Genomic DNA, 23,834 nt, shown 5'->3' with positions numbered 1-23,834 from the left:
CGCCGTTTCTTTCTTTTTAGGGGGTGTTTGGACACACGTTTTTGTGGCCTACCAAACACACCCCTTTGTTCTAAAAATTCCCGATTTTAAATTTTAATTTATTTTTTACTTACCATTTTTCGAATTTCATTAACGCTTATCCTTTTACCAATAATTACTCCAAAATTTGCCATTTTTATCACTCTCATCCATCTATCATATAGTGGAGAAATGTCATTTCTTTTGAACCAAACTACAAACCATGTTACACATGGGTCTACCTATATGATTCTTAAGACATGTCCCTACCTAGAATTTAATTCCCCTTAATTATTAAATTTAATGTACTTAAAAAAAACAAAATTAATTTTATCTTTTTCATATTGGGAGAATTATGTTTTAGGGGGTAGATGGGTCCCCAGATTAACAAAAAGTCCGTGTAACTCTTCAAATTGAGTCCAAGACTCAATGAAAGTATAAAAATTGAATTTAAGGATATTATCCTTCAGTATTTTCAAAAATGCCCTTTGTTGATTTTGAGAAAAAAATTAATATTTTTGAAAAATACTTTTATTTAATTTAATATTTTTAAAAAATATTTTTGATTTAATTTAATATTTTTTAAAAAATACTTTTATGTAATTTAATATTTTTTTAAAATATTTTAATTTAATTTAATATTTTTTAAAAATAAATTTATTTAATTTAATATTTAAAAAAATTCTTTATTTTAATATTTTTTTAAAATAGTTTTATTTAATTTAATATTTTTGAAAAAAAATTTTAATTTAATATTTTTGAAAACCACTTTTATTTAATTTAGTATTTTTGAAAAAAAAAATTATTGAAAAAAAAATTATTTAACTTAATTTTATAAAATATTTTATATATATTCTTAAAGGGTATATTTGTCCGTTACTATTTCATATCCTTCAACTCAATTTGAAGAGTTATATGGACTTTTTGTTAATTTGAGAACTCATCTATCTCTAAAACATAATTCTCTCTTTCATATTCATACAAATCATATTATTATTAAAATGAATAAATTAATAATAAATTTGATATTAAAATAAATATTTAAAAAACATCACAAGTATTAGAATGGTGAGACATAATTTATTTTTTATAACTTTTTTTTCAAATATAATATATAAATAAGAATGATACTAGGACGGATTTTGGATAAGATATCCTATTTTATTCCCATTTCCGTCCTAATTATATAATTTACTTCCTATCTTCGGCCCAAACCCGGCGTGGGTTTTAAAATATTAAAATTATTATTTTTATTTTATTTTTAATAAAAATACCTTATTTTACACAAAAGCTCATAAGTTCTACCCTTACCGAAATTAAAAGTTATTTGGATCAGACATTAAATATTTGGACGAGGAAGGTTTGGATAGAAGATAATAAAAAATAATTAATACATATATTTTTTTAATTAATTGATTTTTTTTTTTTTTCGCCCTCAAGTTCCATTCGGATGCAGAAAGGGGTGTAGAGGGGCTGTCAGAATGGTGGTCAAGTCGTAGAGGAACTCAATCATGCACGCGACCCCACTGTACTACGATTACAGCGGATCATAGCCGCACATCACAACTGCGTCATTAAAATCAACGGCCGACGCTTCGCCTTGTTTATCAGTCTGTCACACTCGTTTGTGAAGCGCGATGGAATCCAGAAGAAGCAGAGCGAAGGTCGATTTGACCGGAATTTTGAGGAAATCATGGTACCGGTTGAGGCTGTCGGTGAGGCATCCATCAAGGGTTCCGACATGGGACGCCATAGTGTTGACGGCGGCGAGCCCGGAGCAGGCGGAGCTCTACGAGTGGCAGCTGAAGCGGGCAAAGCGTCTGGGTCGGATTGCGAGTTCCACAGTAACGCTGGTCGTGCCCGACCCGGATGGAAATCGGATCGGGTCCGGCGGCGCTACTCTCAATGCCATTTACGCCCTTGCTCGCCACTTGGAAGCGCTGGGTCCACAGGTACTTCAGTTGTTGGATTTTTGTTATTACGAATGCTGTGTGTTTGGTCGCTGGGAAAATGGAGGGAAGGGAAAAGGAAGTGGAGTTTCGAATTTTATGTTTATGTTGTTTCTTTCTTTTTTGGAAATGGAATGATATTAAAAGGAGGGAGAATGATTTTTGTTGCTCTCGCTTTTTGAGGAAAATGAAGTAATTTGCTTAATGTGGGTATACGTAGAAAGAAAGAGAAAAAGATGAAGTGTTGAATTTTGGGTTTATATTGGTAGAATGAAGATTCACCGAATGTGGGGAGACGGTCCACAGACTTTTCATATTCGGATTATTGTTGTAATGATTGCTTGGTTGCTGAGAAAGGGATGAAGTTTTGAATTTTAACGTTTCAGAAAATGAAATTTCACCTAATGCAGGCACTTGGAGACACTGGGCTAAGTTATTTCAAAATTAATTGTTATCCTAGTTATTGTTTGTTTGGTTGCAGAGAAAGTGGAGAAAACTAAAAGAAAGTAGCACTTTGAATTTTATGTTTTAAATTATTGCTGTTGTTGTTGTTGTTGTTCTGTAATTATCGATTCGAGGTCAGATGCTCTTGATGAAGGATTTGACTACATTGTACATGGTTATGGGGGGGGGGGGGGGGGGGGGAGATTTGTGTGGAAAAAAAGGTTTTTTTTCTCTTGGCATAAAAAGGGCGTTTTCAAGATTTCAGAAATTGAAGAATTTATGAACAATCACTAGAATATTATTCTTAACACCTTTTTCTTTACTGTGAAGTTATAGTGAACTGGAATTTGCAGTAAGTTGTGATATGAAGCTTTAAATGGAACCATGTTGAAGAATCTAACAAGCTCCTTTCATCTGATCATGGAAAGTGACATGTGGGTGGCTTTATATTTGGGTGGAAAGTATTTTCATTTTTTGGTTGATTCTCTCCAAAAAAAGCAAGGGGTAGTTTAAGGTGATCAGTGGGAAAAGGTAGTGCTTGCCTCTTGGCTAACATTGGCCAAGGGCATGTTAATCAAGTACCTCACAACTATTAGGGTAGCCAAAGCGCAGTTCACATCAGGCTCGACCTGGGCCTCATTCATCTCTACCAAGCACCTGATTACTAATAGTAAACAAAAGATACACATGTCTTGGTGAAAAAGAATCTGAATGCCAGCTCAGATTATCCAAAACATTATAATGTCAACGTTATTTGTTTTTGTTTGGTATTCACTCTCTTTGTGGGACTACTTAGCGGTGGTTCCTGCACCTCTCTGCATAGTTCAGTTTTTGCCCTTGTGCAATATAAATTTAATCCTATTACATATTACCTTGCATTTCCTCTCCTAAGATACTTGGTCTTACTCTCTTTTTTTTTTTTTTTTTTGGTGACATAATTTTAGAATCTAGTATGCTGCTGGTTAACTCATTCAGTTGCTGACATGCTAGATAAATTTTAATCCTGGTACATATCTTGAATTTTTCATTTAGCATACATTGCTGGTTTTGATGAGATGTTATGGTCAACAGGTAGAAAATATGGACACTGGCAGTTCTGAGTCTTCGGTGCCTCATGAAAGGTCCAACAGTGAGGTTTCTTTCTTGCCAATGGTTAGCTTCATGGCTAAAAGGCATATACTATTGCTTCATGCTGGAGGTGACTCTAAAAGGGTCCCATGGGCGAACCCTATGGGGAAAGTTTTCCTGCCACTTCCATATTTGGCAGCAGATGATCCTGATGGGCCAGTTCCACTGCTTTTTGACCATATACTTGCAATTTCTTGTTGTGCAAGACAAGCTTTTAAAAATGAAGGTACCCGTCCTCCATTATATTTGAATGGAACATGACCATACTACACAAATAATTTGACCTATTATTAACAAAGAAAAACACTGGATCAGGATTAATCTTCCTATATGTAAAACTTTGCAAGTATTTATTTCTCAATTGTGCCCATCTGTTTGCCAAATGGAGTTCATAACTATGGATTGCATTCAAATTCTTCTTTAATCATTTCAATGTCCTGCTTCATTTTTCAGACAATTATATGCAGATTTGACAACCTTTACTGGGACTCATTTATGATTGTGCATTTCTCATATTGGTGACAATTGTCCCAGTGCACCTGCATGTGTGTATACATTTTTACCAGTAGTGTGACAATTTATCTACTGACAGGCACTAAGTGCTTTTGTTTTTGTCATGTTTCTAGCTTCAACTGTTTGTATGAGTTTGGCTGTATTCATTCATGAATGCACATTTCTCATATTTGTGACAATTGTCCCAGTGCACCTGCATGTGCGTATACATTTTTACCAGTACTGTGACAATTTATCTACTGACAGGCACTAAGTGCCTTTGTTTGTGTCATGTTTCTAGCTTCAACTATTTGTATGAGTTCTTGGCTGTATTCTTCTTCTTCTTCTTCTTCTTCTTCTAGCCATATTTACATATCTATCTATTTTTCTATCTATCTCTATACGTGTGTGTGTGTGTGTGTGTTATATTCTTTTGACTGGTTTTCTTGGTGCAATATAATTGTTGAGTTCTCTCTTTAATTAAGATCTATACTGTCACATTAAGCTACCATCCAGATTTTTTTGAGTGGAGCTAATACTAATCCATACATCGCACCACCAAAACCCAGTATGAATGAAAATATAACTTTTAGCTTCTATATCTTGGAAGTTTTTTTTTTCATGGTTTTAAAATCTCATTTTACAATGATGATTAATTCATTTTTGCAAGGTTTAGTGTAATTATTTTCTTTTTGATGAGTTAGACGCTAGGATTGTGGTTTATTATTGCTGATTCAATCTCATTTAACTTCATACAGAATAACCTTTTCAGGTGGGATATTCATTATGACTGGGGATGTTCTTCCATGTTTTGATGCTTCAACTATGGTTCTTCCAGAGGACACATCCTGCATCATCACTGTTCCTATAACCCTTGATATTGCTTCTAACCATGGTGTAATTGTGGCATCTAAAACTGGGATTCTGAATAAAACTTCTTATGTCAGTTTAGTTGAGAATCTTCTACAGAAACCTACCATGGAGGAGCTTGTTAAGAACCAGGCCATTCTAGATGATGGAAGAACGTTGCTTGACACAGGAATAATAGCTGTTAGAGGTAAAGCATGGGTGGAGCTTGTTAGGCTTGCATGTTCCAGCCAACCTATGATTGCAGACCTTCTAAAGAGCAAAAAAGAGGTATGTAAACTGTTTTCAGTAGTCAATGTTTTAGTCTGTGATCAGTTTCACATATTTGCACCTGCATCATCTGTATCTAGGGCCAATTTCTAGTGCTTGCAGTATGTATACTTTTGTTCTGACATGTAATGCAATTGCACTAAAAGTAAGCCAGAAACTTCTATATTCTTAGCATGCTGTTCTGACTTCCAACTACTGAGCTTCGTCTGTCTAGTTTCACTATATAATGTAAAGCAACAGATGCAGAGTACCGTTCTTTTTTTTTTTTGATAGGCAACAGATACAGAGTACTGTTATGTGCATTCTTTTTATTTTTATTTTTTAATAATTCAATTTCTAAAAGTTTTCATGATTTCTCTGCACCTAATGGATTCCTGTGGGTATGCTTTTTGTTAGATTCTTCCTTCTTATTTAAAGGAAGGATGAATATCCTTTAAGGGCAAAGTACAGAAACAGTACCTGGCAAGAAGTAAAAAAAAATGTAGCTACTGCAGCCAAAGTGGCCCATCAAAAGATTCTAACAAGTGCTTTCATATGTTTACTTGCTTCTGCACACCTCTTTCAAAGAGTTTGGTAACCTCTTCATCAAATGGAAAATCTGCAACTGTGTTTTTTCCTTTTTTTTTTTTTTTTTTCTGTGATTGGTATGGTCTTGAGTTTTCTGCCATGAAACTGCAGAGGTCAAAGATAGTACAATATTTTCCATATTGTTTTTTTGCAGTTTGTGAACATTTTCCTTCTTGTGTACAACTCATCCTAACAAAGTCTTCATATGGCCAGCTAAAATTCCCTTTCTGCTAATTAAGTCTATCTTGGCATGGCTCTAGATTGTCTATAAATGGTAGACAATGATTCAGGTAGCCAAACCCCGATACGGGATTTACTGATTTGTTGTTTTTTGACTTTTTTGGGCTATCTATCTAGACATATTAAAAAAAAACAGTAAGACGTCATATGGTCCTTGAGTATGCTGTTTTTTTACGGTACTTTCTTTCTTTCCTTAAGTACCTTTAACCAAATTGCTCCTGTTGTCTAGGCACATTGATTTTCATTGCACAAGATCCAACCATCTTAACCAACATTCTGTTATATAGTTCATCACTAATACCTTGTAAGTGCATTTATTCTTATTCTTTTATTTGTTTGGCTCTTCATCCATCTTATTGCCTTCATTTAAGTCATGTGTTTTATGGACACATTTTTCGACATCTGTGACATGAAGCAATTGTAGCCTTCTTACCTTTTTATAAAAGTTTATAATTTTAACTTATACGTATTTTCTCACTTCTTCATGTGATCTGGCCTACTCTAATTCTCTTGGAATTGCTGTTCAATCCACCCCTCTTTATGGATGCTAAATCCAACATGACATGAACATTTATTTTTGAGTATTTTTTTGTCATTAATTTCACTATTCATCTTTTCTACTTGCAGTTTTATTAGAACAACATTGCATATATATATGTTGTTGAAGCTATGGTTATAATTGAACATTTTGATTATAGACATCTTTTCATTAAGGTAAAAGAAAATAAAAGCTATGATAGTAAAACAAGAAATAAAAGGAAGACAATATTATGTAGGGTTTTCAGTTCTCTATGCATTTTTGGTGCCAGATATTCTAGGGAACTTATTTGATGTTGAAATTGTTAAATTTTAGGATCAATTTGTCATTACCTGTGCAGATGAGTTTATATGAAGATCTGGTAGCAGCTTGGGTGCTTGCAAGACATGAATGGTTGCGACTACGTCCTTTGGGAGAAGAATTGATCAACAGATTGGGAAAGCAAAAGATGTACAGCTATTGTGCTTGTATGTGGAATTTTATCATTGTTGTTTGTGTTTGCTAATTAACTATTTTGCTTGATTAGTAGTGCTGCTTTGTTTTGACCAGCTGTAATTGATATAATCCATGAACATGTGCATGCAGATGATTTGTTGTTCTTACATTTTGGAACCTCAAGTGAAGTGCTTGATCACCTAAGTGGGGCAGACTCAGGGCTTGTAGGTCGAAGACACCTGTGTTCTGTTCCAGCAACCACTGTATCTGACATTGCAGCATCTGCCATTGTTATTTCAAGCAAAATTGCACCTAGTGTCTCAATTGGGGATGATTCTATTGTATATGATTCATCCATTTCTGGCGGTATACAGATTGGTTCCCAGTCTATTGTTGTCGGTGTTAATGTCCCAGGAGACAGTAATGGGATAGGGGATAACGGATTTGGGTTCATACTTCCAGATCGTCATTGTCTTTGGGAGGTGCCTTTAGTAGGATGCACTGGAAGAGTCATCGTGTATTGTGGTCTCCATGACAACCCAAAAGATTCACTTTCAAGGAATGGGACTTTTTGTGGGAAACCCTGGGATAAGGTCTTGCATGATTTAGGAATTCAAGAAGGTGATTTGTGGAGCACAAGAAGTACTCATGAGAAGTGCTTGTGGAATGCAAAAATATTCCCCATTCTTTCATATTTTGAGATGCTTAGTTTGGCGGCATGGCTGATGGGATTGAATGACCTAAAAACCAAATCCTTACTTCCTTTGTGGAAAAGTTCACAACGTGTCAGTTTGGAGGAGTTGCATAGATCCATTGACTTTCCACACATGTGTATTGGCTCCAGCAATCATCAAGCAGATTTGGCAGCTGGAATTGCCAAAGCCTGCATTAATTATGGCTTGCTTGGTCGCAACTTATCACAATTGTGTGAAGAAATTTTGCAAAAAGATGTTTCAGGAGTCAAAATATGTAAAGACTTACTAGACCTATGTTCGAACCTGCAGGGACAAAACTCTAAGATTCTTCCCAAAAGCAGGGCATACCAGGTGCAAGTTGACCTTCTGCAAGCCTGCAGAGAAGAGAAGATGGCATGCGAGTTGGAGCACAAAGTTTGGGCTGCAGTTGCTGATGAAACTGCTGCAGCAGTAAGATATGGTTTTAGAGGTAAAGATTTTCCTTTTCCGCGGGATTAAAATCAATGAAAATACTAAAAATAGTGAAAGAACAACCAAAAAATGCTAGGGTACTTTAGTGCATCATTAGATGATTAGTTGATTTACTTATATTATATTTTGTTTCTCTGCTGTATCTCATTGTTTTTTCCATTGATATACTTGTTTAATTTAAATTGTACTAATTTGTTGTTGATATTAATCTTCTTTGTTTACTCAAGGAACTTCAGTTTCACAAACATTTGTTTTTGTGCCTCAGAGCGTGTCTTGGAGTCTTCCAATAGCACATCAGCTTCAGCATATCAGAGCAGTGCCTTTGATGGCTGTGTGGACCAATCCTTCCGGCACCGTGACATAAGGATTGAACTACCAGTGCGTGTAGATTTTGTTGGGGGTTGGAGTGATACCCCGCCATGGAGCTTAGAACGTGCTGGTTGTGTTCTGAATATGTCGATAAAGTTAGATGATTGTGCTCCTGTTGGCACCTCTATAACGACTACAGAACAAACTGGAATAGAAATTAATGATGATGATACTATAAACAAGGTATATATTGAAGATCCTACCTCTATTGCTACTCCATTCAATAGCAATGATCCATTTCGGCTTGTCAAATCTGCTCTGCTTGTGACTGGTGTTACTCGTGACAAGTTCCTTTTATCAATGGGCTTGCAAATCCATACATGGACTGGTGTTCCCCGTGGTACTGGCTTGGGGACTTCTAGCATCCTAGCAGCAGCTGTTGTGAAAGGGCTTCTCAAAATAACTAATAGAGATGACAGTAATGAAATTGTTGCCAGACTTGTTCTGGTATTAGAGCAGCTCATGGGCACTGGAGGAGGCTGGCAAGATCAAATTGGAGGTCTATACCCTGGGATTAAATTTACTGAAAGTTTTCCTGGAGTACCATTGAAGCTTCAAGTCATTCCCCTGATGGCTTCTCCTCAGTTGATTTCTGATTTGCAGCAACGACTGCTTGTGGTGTTTACTGGCCAAGTAAGTATTTTTGTCTTCTGTTTATGTTTCAGAAATGCAGTTTAAGTGCGTTTGATGACAGTTGTTGGTCTAAGTGAGCTTTGTCTGAGACATATCTGATAGGAGAAAGTGATATTTGAGAAGCTTGTTTCAGCAACAACATATTGTGTAAAATTCTGGTTAACAATTTTATAGAAGTCGGAAGTTAAAATATGTTCTCACTTCTCATCTTACATTGTAATTAGGATATGGAAAGCAAAGGCAATGCTTTTTCCCCTCAATGTGAGGGCCACATGAGTTATAAATATGGTCCTGGAAATCCTACTCAAGTCTTTTTTTTTCTATGTCGACCCCATTTTTGTTTAGTTTCTGAGGCCAATATCTATACACTGTGGCTTGCAAAAGTCCTTCTTGCCCCACATTGTAACTTGCATATGTCATCTATTGATGACATTCAAAATCTTGAGGGTCATGCATCCATTGGCCAGGGACCTTTTAGGTTATTTCTCACATCATGGCTAGTTATTGGATTGGACCCTAAATGGTCTTTAAGCCAGTTCATTTCAGAACCTTACATCTGACATTAGACTTGCCATGGATCTCCAAATAAGGAATTCCTGTTTATTCAAGAAGTCCAACTAAGGCTTAGCTAATTTGTATGATCAGAGATAAGTATAAGATCAGTGGAACTGTGGAAGATGCCACTTGTTTGTTCTGGCAATGATTACTGCTTGTATTGGTTTTCATGTCTAGCCTCATCACATATGATGCTCTGTGAATTAACATCTACTATGCTGGATATTATCTCTGAAACTCTTAAGATTTCACCTAGATTATAGACTGCAATTGTTGTGCAGGTTCGACCTGCACGCCGAGTCCTAGAAAAGGTGGTCACTCGATATCTGCGACGGGACAACCTTCTCATTTCCAGTATCAAGCGCCTTGCTGAACTGGCAAGGATGGGGAGGGAAGCTTTAATGAACTGTGACCTAGATGAACTAGGGGAGATTATGTTGGAGGCTTGGAGGTTACATCAGGAACTTGACCCTTACTGCAGCAATACATTTGTCGATAGGCTCTTTGAGCTGGCTGACCCCTTCTGCTGCGGGTATAAGCTTGTGGGTGCTGGTGGTGGAGGCTTTGCATTGTTACTGGCCAAGGATGCCGACTTTGCCAAGAAACTGAGGGATTTGCTACAAAAGGATCCACATTTAGAAGAATACGGTTCAGAATTTGAAGTGAAAATTTACAATTGGGCCCTCTTTTGAGAATCTTAGTTTGTATCAGAATGTATCTTATTCTATTACACGTGTTCTTCACTATCTATAACTACTGCTTAAGATGCATATTCTTGATTCCTACCATCACCTGGGTAAATTCTGTAAACATGGACGGGAAGTGGCATGTTTTATGATTCCTATTCTTTGCCAAACTGCTTGTAATTGTATGATTTAAGTTATAATAAAAGTTTAGCAGTAGAGCTGCTATATTCTTCCTGGTGCAAATTGAATGTTCTTCTTATTAAGACGTCAGTTTTTTCATTGAGATTGCGCCCGAAGTAATGCATAAGGTAATTTGCTTCTCCAAAATGTAGTTTTGGTCTTCTGTAGGGATCAGTGTTTGGTAAGGTGGGTAACTGCCAAATTGAGGTGGGCTTCAATGGTGAAATGGTTGCAGATGCCATGGCAGCTGGAGTTGTGAGGTTTCTGTTTTGCTGGTCTTTCAGCCATCTGGGGAAAATGTTATATATATAAATTGTCAAATAGAATTTTGTTTTTGAAAACAGCTCAAAATCGAGGTTGACGAACAGGTCTTAGTTTCCCCGTCTTAATGCATTAGATTTCTCCATTTCTATTCCCGTGTTGGGAATAGAACTAGTAATGCTGTAACGACCTGCACCCAATCATGTAGATATTATTCGCTTTGGGTTCAAGGGAGTCCTCACGGCTTTAAAACGCATCTATTTGGTTAAGAGGTAGCGCCAGGAATATTCTCCTCTATCCAATGAGAGACATCACAAATACAGCGCTAGAAATATTATCTCCTATCCGATGTGGGACATCACAAACACCTCATATATAGACACAACATCCTCATTAGGTCCCATGAGATTGCAGGGTTAAACAGATAAACACTCTTTACAGAGCCAAACAAACCCCCACACCGGGGTCAAGGATCGACTCTAATACCATTTGTAACAACGCGCACCCAACCTTTGGGCCCAAGGGGATCCTCACGACTTTAAAACGCGTATATTTGGTTAAGATGAACCTCTACATATATAGCGTCAGGAACATTCTCCCCTATCCGATATGAGACATCACAAATGCAACATCAACAAATGGTGGGATCAACTACCCATACAATGCTGCTGCTATATCTCCTTCCTTTTCCTAAATTTTCTCACTTACCAAACAGATGGTAAGTGAAAGGGCTTTGCTTCATTTCTCATGAAGAACTAGAAGGAGAATATTGTTGGATTCTCCGTTTTCACCTCTTGACGATTGAAACGCACCGTTTTGCGAACCATGTGGGGAGAGGTTCCTGTGTGGATGAGTGTACGTGATGCTGTGATCAACATGTGGAGCATTGAAATTGATACAGGTGATCGACACCTGTCATAATCTCCATTTTCCAAATCCTTTTCAAGAAGTCAATGGTCAACTATAGCGATGGTTATTAGCTTCTTCATCAAATTCACCCCTTTCCCACGTATTAAATAAAATTTTTAAAAATTAAATTAAAGAAAATTATATTTAATTCAAATTAATTAAAAGCTTATACATTTTTAAATTATATAATTTTTATATAAAATGATTTGTCAAATAACACTCTTACCATATCCTAAATTGACTTGGTCTTTAACGTTTGGTACCTTCCTTGCGAAGGAGGAATAGTGAGAGAACCTCACTGCAAAGTCAAACAATAGAAAAGAAAAAGAAAAAGGTAAGAAAACATGTAGAATCATAATCATTATTACCCGTTGCCATCATCACTGTTATCATCATCCAAAGAATCTATCATCGAGTCCTCAAAAAATAAATATACTAATAACAAAGAAAACATAAATCTGTATATGTATATTTTTGCATTGGTAAAGGTTGTTGAACGGTTCTTTTTGGTCTCTTCCCACCCACCAATGATCCACTGCCACACCCATTTATCGATTATACAAATCACTTGTGATTATGGGTGTGTAATCTGATTTGTCGGTTGATTTTGTGTATGGGTGTGTAATCTGATTTGTGGGTTGATTTTGTGAGCGGAGGGGAGAGGAAGAGGCAGGAAGTGAGATGGGTCTGCTCACAAACAGGGTTGAGAGAAGTGAGATCAGACCAGGGGATCATATCTACACTTGGAGAGCTGTCTTCACTTACTCTCATCATGGTATCTCTGATTTTCTGAAATATGTTTCAGTATTATGCAATGTGTGTTCTTTGTGGAGTTTTAGTTTATGGGTCCTGATTCATTCTGGCTTTTCCTTTACTTTCTGGTTTCGATTTAATCATTCAATGTGGGTTCCCCGTGTAAGAGTGTGTATGTGTGTGCGCCCATGTCCCTCAATTTAATTTTGCAATGTGGGTTCTCTATGTGATTTCGCTTGTGGGTTTTGCTTATTTGTTTGTTTTCCCCTTCCTTTTTTTGCTTCAATTAATCATGTAAAATGACAACTAGCTTTTGCTTCTGGGTTCTGCAATTTTTTTGCCTTTTTCTTTTCCCTTTTTTTTGGGGGCGTTTTCCTTTTTATTATTACTATTATTATTATTTGAGATGCGTGGTTGTTCAAATTGTATTATCCTTTGGAGGCTGCAGTTCATTTCACCAAAATGTTCTGGTTTTCTGCATGTCTTTTCTACAATTCATGAGGAATTTTAGAGTGGACTTTTTTTTTGGATGTTTGGAGGGTTGATTTTCTTTGCTTGCAAGTCAATGCATGTGGATTCCACTAGTATGCATTTTAGTAGTCCAGGGAATAAAAGCCCTAGGAATTCTCTTGCAATGTGGCAATTCTGACTAAGTTTGAGGGGGTTTTTGAGTGAAGTTCAGTTTCTGAGAAAACTGGGGGAAGGAAAGAAAATAGAATGTTGAATCTCATCTTCAGTTTGGTTTCCATATATGAAATTCTCCATAAGTGATGCATAACCAACCGAGAAGTATGCTAATCCAACCATTCTTGCCAGCAGGATGGAAAGAGCCACTGGTTTCTATTTGGCCAAATAGTTGTATTAAGTATGTTCAGCTAAAATTTTAGTTGTAATGGTTCCCAAATATGAAAACCCAAGATTCAGAGCTTTGATTTCGTGTATTTTCCTACTTTCTTCGGCAGCAAAAATCGAGCTTAGATGCTTAGTTATTGCTATAGCAATTCATGATACTTCTTCGAAGTAAGTTTTGTTCATTTGAGGGACCTGGAGGATGCTACCTCCAAAATATAATAGAGCTCTGCAGGTTGGCTCTGGCTTTTGTCAAGCAAGGTATGAATGACCAATGATAGTGGGTTGGGTAATATGACAAACAAACCATAGGTTATTGGACACTCTTTGGTATGGCTTGATGAAGCCAAGCAGTCCTGCTACCTTCAAGAATTTCATTGTGTGCCTTAGCCACACCTACTCGTTGGTGGGGTAAGCCCTTGGATTTATTGCTATTTTAATATGAACATCTCATGTGGACAGTTGCCATGTTAGCAAGGCATGTGCTACATGCTGATACTAGATTCCGATTGACATTCTTTCATTTGAAGTATTTGGGAATTGCTTTCTGTGATCAATCCAGAGCTGTTGGGAAGATATTAGCTAGCTTAATTGGAACTTGGAAGTTTTATTGTAAAGCTGGGGTGAATTGCCTAAATCTTTTTTTCTTATGCTTGAAAAAATGGCAAGAGAGATGAACCTAAATATTGATGAAGCATACAAGAAACACACAAAAGAAAAATATCGAAAAAAAAAAAAAACTAGACCAGTGACAGTGGCTGCTCTTTGGTAACAAGAAGAGATAGAAGTGTAGCTTGAGAACCCTCTCCTACTAGCCCATCTGAGAAACAGTAAAAAAATAAAAATAGAGCTATTAGGGAGCTTTATGATGCTGAAAATTGACACAATGTGTTCGTGTCATACCTTCACTGGCTTGATTACCTTCTGGTGTTTGACAATTGATAAATGTTTTCATATTATGGTGCCTTCGCAAGTATGCTTTCTCTTTTTTGGTTAGACAACTTTTTGGATTTCAAAGCCTTGTGTTGAGCAATATCATAAGCCGAAAAAGTCTCATATCATTCTGTTTTAGTCTTATGGTGATTAAATTGGTTAGATCCAAATGTTGGCTTTGTATGGGAACTTGTTCATCCATTATCTATTTGCTCCATCCATTTTGGGTAGATCCATTAGCAGATTTGGGGTAACATGGTTAATGTCTGCCTTTGTGTATCTTCCAGTTAATGGTTGTTTTCATAGAAGATGGAGTAGGAATGGTTGGATTATGCAGAAGCTTTTGTGTTTTTGAGATCCTAGCATGCATATGGGCTGAAAGAAAAACAAAAATATGTTAGGCCTTAAGCTGTGTTAAAAGAGTCATATTGTGAATTTGGTAACCTTGTGGTGCTCCTCTAGTTTGATTAATTTTAGACGAGTCCATATGGCTGGTCTTATAGAGCCTGAAATTCCTTACTGTTTGCTCAGTTTTTGTCAGAGATGCCTCCAAAGTGCCTTTTCAGCATGGCTTTTGTGAGCCACATTTTCATATTTACATGTGTAATAACCAAGGATTAAAATGTTGGCAATTTTAGGCAAAATGCCTTGATTTAGACTAAATATTGTCTTGGAAAATCAGTGTGCCCCAATATGAAAAACTGACCGGAAAGACAGGAGCACCAAAAATCAGCTATTTTTTGTCGAAAAAATGGGCAAAACGGTGGGGTGTGCTTCAATTGGACGACTGGCATTCGTCCGTGCAAAAAAATAGCGATATAATGCTGATTTATTGTTAATTCTTTTGGAAATTTTTGAAAAAATCGCCAATGTCTCTCTCTCCCTATCTAATGGCCACAATTAATCTTTAATGTAATCCAACAGCCAGAAACGTTTCCCAATGACTATTTAATCATCTGATGGCCATATTTGAATGTGGATGCAATCTAATAGTGTGAAACATCTTGTAACATCTAATTGGCCTTTCAATGCTATTTTGGTCTAAGTTTGTGAATCAATACCTCATTTCCATCCCATTTTCATCCAAATGGAATGACCTTCTAATGGCTAATTGGTCATCCCATTATGTAAATTCTACGTCATGGTACTAATATTGTCTCCATCAAGATAACCTTCCTTCATCCTTAAGTTTCATGGAACCGCATTGGTCTTCATTTTGGTATTAAAGGAAATTATTCAAATGTAATTTATATAAACTGTTGACATTTAATAAAATTAAATATTTACTTCATATTAGTATTGAATGGGCATTGTGAAAATTCATATTTCTTACGAGTGTATATTAGAATAATCACCAAATGTCACAAAACTTATCATATAGGTCTTCAATAAAACAACTTTAATATGTGTATTGTTGCTTATTTTATCATTTCTTAGAGTTTTTCCCAACATTTCTATGAGTTTTAATCAATTTTTGTCCCATCAATTTTTATTTTTTATTTTTAGATTTCCATATGATATTTTCCGTTATTTCTATAAAATCCAACTATCAATATTCTTGCATTTTTTTTTTATATTTTGATCCTTAGTAATATTAATAAATTTTATCTATCAAAGAAAGGAAAGGAAAAAGAATGCAATTGACAAAGAAGCTTGACCTTCAATTTAATGAAGTCTTATTTTCCAACTACCTCGCAATGGTTGCGTTGCATTTTTCCTCCATCAGCTGTATCTAGAGTCATATCTCCATTCCAGTGTGTTTCTCACATATTTGACTTTGCCTTCTTTTAGTGCCATTTACATATAGAAACGATCACGATTGTTGATCTGTTTATTCAGTGTTGGACAAACTGTTGAAGCTTCTGTCCAGTTGTTAAAAAAAAATGTTTCACCGACAATGGTGAACAAGTGGGTGTATTTATGATAAATCCTGCTAATTGTTGGTTGCAGGCTAAATTTATAAAGTGATGAATAAGTGGATTTATTGATGAAAGTTTGCAGGCTAAACCCTCCAAAGTGGCCATGGAATGATTTTAATAGCTGCAATGGAGCTGGAGCAATCTGGATTCCTAAACCAATACCTTGTTAAACCAGATTCATAAAGAGTGCAAAATACATGCTTCTCAACTTCTCTGTAGTGTGTAAAACCAAGGCAGTGTTTGTCTTCATGGTTGTACTGAGTCTACTGACCCACACCAGGATTTTGTGTTTGTTTCATGGTTCTAAACCATAAACTGGAGCAGTGTAGTGTGGAAGGCTAAAAAGCCTAAAACACCACCGTTCCTGGTTCAACTCTGTGACAAAATTAGTGGCTGGACTCCAATGTTTTGGTCTTTTAAAGAGCACTGCATTGAAATTTGTGTTATATGATGAGATTCATTATCCCTCTGAAGGATTAACGCTAAATGGAATTGCGAAGGCAAATAAAAGAGCTTGTATATTTTTGTTTAAAACTGGTGATGTATCAACAGCTCTTTCCAGCACATAAAGTGTAAAATATGTTGTATAAACTTACATAATTGATAATCCATTACATTCAAATGCCCTGTTGCATATTACTCTCCAGTCAGTCTTCTACTTTTTTATTGTGTTGTTCTTTGTGTGCCTTTTGTAACCACCCCACAAGAAAAAAACTGTGGTATTTCTTTTCAATAGTGAGAAGGCTTGGAAGCCTTCTCTTTGTGTGTTTTTGGACTATTTGGATGTCAATATCTATGGTTAATTTTGTCGGTCAGCTGGGATCTCATTAGGAGCAGGGTGTTGTTTTTTTGCTCTCTTCTTCCTTTTGTGTATTGGTGTCATTTGTATATGTCCTATATACCTTGGTGTGCTTTGTTGCTAGGTGCTGTTGTTAATATTTTCGCTTACCCACAAAAAAAGAAAAAAAAAAAACATAATTGAGTAAAGCAGCAGAACTGCTGCTGAAGAATCTTATTGGCCTTTTTATGCTACATCACCTTTGACCAAGCTATGCTTAATCATGGACTGCATTGAATATCAAAATGTACAGGCATCTTTGTTGGGGGGAGCAAGGTGGTTCATTTTACACCTGAGCGAAACAGGGACTCAAACAATGGGACCCCTTCAGACTCATATGATCTAGTGTCTAGCATCCCATCAACCTGTTCAACCTTTCCTGATTGTGGATTCAGGCAACCAAACAGTGGGGTTGTCCTCTCCTGCCTTGACTGCTTCCTTGGAAAAGGATCACTTTACTCTTTTGAATATGGGGTTACACCATCTGTTTTCCTGGCCAAAGTACGAGGTGGTACATGTACTACAGCAACATCTGACCCACCAGACGCAGTCATCCACCGGGCTATGTATCTGCTTCAAAATGGATTTGGCAATTATGATGTGTTCCAGAATAACTGTGAGGACTTTGCACTGTACTGCAAAACAGGTCTTCTGATAGTTGACAAGTCAGGTGTAGGAAGAAGTGGTCAAGCGTCGTCTGTCATTGGTGCTCCACTGGCTGCAATTCTTTCCTCTCCTTTGAAGTTGCTAATGCCAAGTCCTGTGGGTGTAGCAACAGTAACAGCTGGAATGTACTGTATGAGCAGGTATGCTACTGATATTGGTGTTCGAACTGATGTGATCAAGGTGGCAGTGGAGGAGTTGGCTGTGAACCTTGGCTGGGGTGATGTCACAGAGGAAGTAGCTGAGGAAAATGATGCTTCTAATAATAGACAGATTGTTAGATCATGAGGAAGTAGCTGGGAACAATGAGGCTTCGAACAAACAAGTTGCCAGGTGATGTGAATCTTATCCTTGCGCTCATGAAGCCCATATATATGCTATTGTTAGTCAAATACCAACAATAATTCAGTAGCTATTAATGAACTTTAAGTTGTGGGTTGTTTTCTGTACAAGTTTGTGAGATATCCTAAAACTGCTTTCTAGTTGTTACTTATTCTACTATGCTATTCAATTATGGATTAAATGAAATTTGTGGCATTGGTTGACTTGTTATAGGATATTATAACTTCTGAAATTCAGTTTGTTACTCGTAATTTTCAGTTGAACCATGAGTGAAACACATAAGTTTGATTTGGACTACGTGCCTTCTAGAACTGCTGCAATCTGTGTAGTTGTGCCCCTGCATTTGTTAGGTGCTTATCAATACATTGCTATTTGCCTATCATAAAAGTTAGTTGAATCAGGTTCCTTATCATCTTACTTTAATGCAATTTGATGGGATCTGTCCACTGAGGGATGCATTCCATGTGTGGCTACAACAACCCATGTAGAACAATAGTGCATTTATTGGAGCCATGGGGGATCCTATGATGTAACACATACACAACAAAGATGGTGTGATGTGGAGAGCATATTCTTACAAAAATAAGTTTGTGCATTGCACAGTGTCATGCAATCGCCAGAGTAAACATTAAAAAAATACTTTATACAGGATATGCTGATAGAATGGAAAAGCTGTCTGAAAAAAAGCTCAGAAAGCTTTTGTATATCACAGAGTGTACGATATACAGGACAGACTTCTTAGATTTTTGGATAGAATAAGCCGTTGTCTGGTTGATCATGATGAACTCAGACTTTTTGAATGGCCGTCATGGTTTCATGATCTTGGTCATCTGATATGGGTGTGATGGTGGACTGGTTTTGTTTCGGCTTGTCATCTTTGGCGGGTTTGAATTCTGCCAAGCAAGCGAGTTCATCAATGTTGTTAACGATGGCTTCAATCCTTGCAGCAATCTCAATCAACAAGGATACTAATGTAGCCAGTGGAAGGACCTCCATGAGAGGTGGTATGGTGGTTTTTGTGCCTGGCTTTCCTTTTACAGTGTCGGGTGGTGGCACTGAGAGCATGGTAGGAAGAGATTTCATGCCATTTTGAAGGTCTTTTACTGCAGAGTTCATCTCTCCAACAAAGAAATGAATCTTGGATGATCTTCTCATTGTTTTCATGGTAATCATTAATTCTTTCAAGACGTTAGAAGAACAGGAGCTTAGAATCATGCAAACATCTTGCAGGTGCTCCTTAAGAAACTCAGGTGCCTGCATGGTGCAAATATATTAGAGTTGAAGCATAGGAAAATATATAGAAATAACTGTGAAACAATCCAAAGGACCGTTTAGGCTATTTCCTTTCTGTTTCAAGCAGTTTACCTCAACCTCTGTATCTAGGCAACCATTGAGAGCTTCAATGCAACAAGCACAGTAACGCATGGATGCTCCAAGCTTGAGGTACTGTTTCCATGGATGTCGGAAGTTGAAGTTGCCATGTGCAGGTTCCCATATGGCAAAATTGGCCTGGAGAATTTACAGAATTAGTGAGTTTCCAAGAAATTGAATTTCAAATTTTACTTCTAAACAACCCTAATCAACTACCTACCATGGAATCCTCTGTTGCCTTTGAATTAAGGACACACTTATATCCTCGAAGCTTTTTGCTACAATCTTCCCCACCAGAATCCACAGTTCCATTTTGATGGAAGTACTCAGCTACACATCCTGGATTTGTGTACTTGTTAGTGTATAAGCATTTGCACTTGTTTGTGGGTTACTGGGACTGTGCCTACCATTCAAGGAATCGGAAAGCTTTTCCAGGTTACGTGTGATCAGAGAGTGAAGCTCGTCGCCCGCCCAAATGGGACAGAAGAGCATGCTGATGATAATGCACAGGGAGGTCCCAATGGCAATTGTGGACAGTCTGTTGTGTGCCAACCCAACTAATTTTTCCACGCGATAGCCTGAAACTGAAACTAGACTGAAGGTGAGAATGAAGATGCTAGCACCATAGTCGAATCTGGCTTTCACTGATGGAACAAACCGAGAAAAGGTTGCTACTGCAGCTGCAAAAAAGAGAGAAGCAACCTGATTAGTGTTGGTAAGCCAAGTAGATAGAAGAAAATTTTCCTGGAGAAAGATCACACACCCAGAATGAAAACTGAGAACCCAAGAATTATAGGCTCAAATCTTTCTCCTGACTGACTTGCAACCCAGTGAATACCAATACCAAGCGACCCAGCAAGAAAAGTTGCCGCTATTCTGTTAATGCTCTTTGAGAGTGTAGCACCTGCAGTAGAAAAGTTCAGCTATCTCAGTCAGACATCATATTATCATGATGTGATGATGGATTGATACGTGTAGAAAAAAGTTTTAGAGAAAAACCGCAGATCTTGATGGGGTTTTTGGGTACTAACCAACAGTGTACTCAAAAACTACCACAACAGTCATCACTGCCCACATAGCATTCCCTCCAACACCATCATACAAAGGCCTCATATAGTAGAAGAGTGAGACAGCAGAAAGCGCCAACCCTACTTTAAGACAATGAACTAGTTTTCTAGGCTCATCAACTCCTATACCCCATGCCTTTTCCAAAAACCTCCAGATTTTCAACAAAAACCCTTCAACCAAACCCCTTAATCCTCTCCAAATTCTGCAGACAAACCCAGATTCTGGCACTAATGTCTCTGATTTCCCACCTGGAATATCCACCTTCCATTCCAACTTACCCGAATCTCCCCTTCCTGTCACCATATCAACCACTTCTTATACGGTTTGTAAAAATTTGAATGGGATGTGTGTGGTTTTGATGGTTCTTTCTGGGCTTTGCTGTTTGAGGTTGTGGTGGTCACTGGTTGCGTGTGTGTATATATATGCATGCCAGTTCTTCTGAGTTACGTATAAGAAACATTTTAAAATCTCCTGGTAGGTCACTTTGAGGTCATTGACACATTGGGACCACATCGTTCTCCTCTAATGCGTTGAAGAGATAACATGACCTAAAAAAATATCATCTTCTTTGGCTCAACGTCACCCCCATTAAGTTTTTTGGGTTGATTATACAAAAGTTTGTGTTCGTGCAATAGATCTGCCTTTCAGCCAAGTGGGTATTTAATTTACACGAGAGCACACTAAGGAGAATGCACTACGGAAAATTTGAGGTTTACTGAAAGTGATGGGCTTGATGGTATATGACACCTGCAGAATGGAATGCTTTCTTTTTTCGAATCTTGATTACCCTCATGAGAAGAGACAAATTAGTAATAGTCATCAGTTAGAGGATTACAGAAACTCGAGGCCTCTAATTAATCATAGTTCTAATACCATGTTAAGTTATCAACTTTCTTAAGAACTTAAGTTGTCCGGGCTAACGATATATTCATGCAATGTCTTTCAAACTTATATATCCCATGTCTTGATTATAGTTGGATTTTACAATTTCCACTCTCTTAAAGATTTTTTTTTAATATTCAAGTGATAATTTGTAAATTTAATATTTAATAACTTAAAATAACTTAATGGGTATTTTGTTGGTTTAACTTTAAGTTTATTAATTTGATTTAATAAATGCCACATTAATTTTTTAAGTTTCATTTGATACGACTCTCCAATAGTCTAAAGCCTCATTTCAAAGGGCTTAAAAATCTTCTAAACAAAGTTGGGTGTGAGGTGCACCTGTTAAGAACTTTGCATGTTTCCACCAAAGGGGTTCAAAACTAAAAATCTTTACCAAAAGAAGATTTGCATGATAAGGTAATTTTTAATTAATTTTTTTTTTTCATATCTCAAATAATTAGAATACTATTACACATTGTTTGATATAGATATTGTCACATTTTTCCTCCTCTATTCAATGTAAATCTTTAGTCAAATCGCTATTAAATGTTAATTTAGATGGTGTTTGTTTTTTTACTTAATTCTAAATAAAACTTTAATGCTTAATACTGTTAAAGTATTAAGCATTAAATTGTTTGTTTTTATAATATTTTATTTCTATTAAGCATTAAAAGATAAAGAAAAATTAACATGTTATTTTTTTATTTTAAAAAAATTAAATATTTTGATTTTTTCTTTTTAGTAAAAAATTTATAATAAATAGTGAAAAAATAAAAAAACAAATGACCTAAAATCTAAAAACAAATTATTTTTTAATAAAAAGTTAAAAAAACAAACATGCTCATCATCTCTTTTAAGTGTCTAAAAAGTTATCTTTCTTTCTTTGGGACAAAATGGATTGTGACTAGTGATCTAGTGAGATGACTCTGAAAAAAGAATGATAAGAAAGATGCAAAACCCAATAGCTCTCCAACAAGTGGGTGGAAGACAAGTGAAGAGCCATGCCCAGAAAAGAGACCTAATTTCAGGTCTCAGAAAGATAACCTAATGGTTCATTGTCCATAGTCCACTAGCTTAAAGGGGGAAAGGTCCTCATTCGATCAGCATGACAGCAACTAACTTCACTGACTGCTTCATAAAATACCCACTCAAAAAGGGCTTTTAACTTTTAACCATTTTCAGCTTATCAGATGGAGACAAAGTCTCCATCATGGCATGGGGTGCCCTTGTTAGGTTTTCTTCTACTAATTTTGATTGGTATGTGTTGATGTCAGTCTCAATGAAAGCAGCCCATAATTTGAAAAGCAACCTCAACTATCAATAAAGTTCGTCTTAGCCAGCCAACCAACCAACAAAATGAAATCTTTATTGTCTTGATAAGGTTTTGTATACTAAAATCCCCCTCTCTTTTTACTTATTTATTTATTTCCTAAGCAAATTCAATTTGTTCTTCCTTCAAATACTTTGTGAACAATATACTAAAGTTGATAAAATATTTTTCATATTTAATTTTTTAATAAAATTTTATTTTTAAAAATTGTTTTAATTCTATTTTTTAAAGAATTATTTATACTTTTCTACCAATAACAACAATTTTTTATTTTTTTTTATATATAATCTCTTTGAACAAAATTACTCAAACAAACAAACATAAAAAAAATAAAAATAAAAAATAAAAATAAAAATAAAAAAAATTGTGCTTAAAAAGAAGTTTTTGGCATCTCAAAATCAATCCAACATAAATTTTCAACCCTAAGTTGTAAATTATTTTGGGGTCTAAATTAGGAAATTTGTTGTCGTGGTTTAGAATTTGAAGGGTAGAAGGGAATGCAACGTGTTTGTCCTTTTAAATATGGCAGATGTTGTATAATATTTTCTCAGTGCACACCAAAAATAATGGGTCGTACAACTTTTGACGTGGCATGGGCATTGTGTAACCTGACGTGTAACCCTAGCATTTTCTAGATTCTTCTATGCTACTTTTTCATGGATTTGATCTTGACATGGGCCATGGGAGATGATACAATTGTCTCGCTCCAACGTTTTTGGGCTTGGGCTATTTTGGCCTTACATGATTGGGCCAAATGGGCCACTTTTGGTTTCAAATGTTCAAATAGATCTGAGAGAAAGGTGAAATTAAGGTCTAGGGAAAAGTGAGATGGGCCACACTATTATGACCCATTTTGATTTGGACCTTTTTTTTTTTTTTCTCTTTTTTTTTGGAGGCGGGACCCATCCAAGATAGCTTTCGAAATCAAAGTCATAATAAATTGGTATTATAAATTTTTTTTAAGAACTATAAAGAACCACATTTTCATAACTTTCGTATTAAACTATTTTATAAATATTTTTAATTAAATTAAACAAATAAGTATGAAAAGTAATATTAAACTTAAAAGCGTGTTTAATGGTGTTTCTATTATAAATCTTTTTTCGTGAAAGTGTTTTTTCTATAAGTGTTTTTGAAAAAATCATTTATCTTTTTTTTAATATTAAAAGTGTTTTT

General features: G+C 36.1%; 3 protein-coding genes across 4 annotated transcripts; 2 read left to right on the top strand and 1 right to left on the bottom strand.

Annotated features, from left to right (window-relative positions):
- The first annotated feature begins 1,481 nt into the window (after positions 1-1,481).
- LOC117932264 (bifunctional fucokinase/fucose pyrophosphorylase) lies at positions 1,482-10,600 on the top strand. Of its 2 annotated transcripts, XM_034853417.1 has the most exons (7): positions 1,482-1,970; positions 3,483-3,765; positions 4,804-5,168; positions 6,854-6,980; positions 7,099-8,112; positions 8,380-9,116; positions 9,953-10,600. In XM_034853417.1, the coding sequence occupies exons 1-7, from the start codon at positions 1,656-1,658 to the stop codon at positions 10,361-10,363; spliced, it is 3,252 nt and encodes a 1,083-aa protein (XP_034709308.1). In that variant the 5' UTR covers positions 1,482-1,655; the 3' UTR covers positions 10,364-10,600. The 2 variants fall into 2 exon arrangements, with proteins under 2 accessions (XP_034709308.1, XP_034709309.1); XM_034853418.1 differs by lacking the exon at positions 1,482-1,970 and having other exon boundaries at positions 3,678-3,765; positions 4,790-5,168.
- Positions 10,601-12,125: 1,525 nt separating this feature from the next.
- On the top strand, positions 12,126-18,219 carry LOC117932432. Its single transcript, XM_034853679.1, has 2 exons — positions 12,126-12,482; positions 17,253-18,219. Exons 1-2 carry the CDS (start codon positions 12,389-12,391, stop codon positions 17,948-17,950), a joined length of 792 nt encoding a protein of 263 aa, XP_034709570.1. The 5' UTR covers positions 12,126-12,388; the 3' UTR covers positions 17,951-18,219.
- Positions 18,220-18,626: 407 nt separating this feature from the next.
- LOC117932431 (aluminum-activated malate transporter 10) lies at positions 18,627-20,805 on the bottom strand. The gene is made up of 6 exons (XM_034853678.1): positions 20,407-20,805; positions 20,139-20,279; positions 19,783-20,055; positions 19,596-19,714; positions 19,370-19,513; positions 18,627-19,258 (listed from the first exon to the last, which is right to left on the bottom strand). Exons 1-6 carry the CDS (start codon positions 20,744-20,746, stop codon positions 18,791-18,793), a joined length of 1,485 nt encoding a protein of 494 aa, XP_034709569.1. The 5' UTR covers positions 20,747-20,805; the 3' UTR covers positions 18,627-18,790.
- Positions 20,806-23,834: the final 3,029 nt, after the last annotated feature.

Source organism: Vitis riparia, chromosome 15 (genome assembly GCF_004353265.1).
Source record: "Vitis riparia cultivar Riparia Gloire de Montpellier isolate 1030 chromosome 15, EGFV_Vit.rip_1.0, whole genome shotgun sequence".
NCBI classification, from domain to species: domain Eukaryota; kingdom Viridiplantae; phylum Streptophyta; class Magnoliopsida; order Vitales; family Vitaceae; genus Vitis; species Vitis riparia.
The sequence above is the reverse complement of the archived record's forward strand: the minus strand, read 5'-3'. Positions and strand labels throughout refer to the sequence as shown.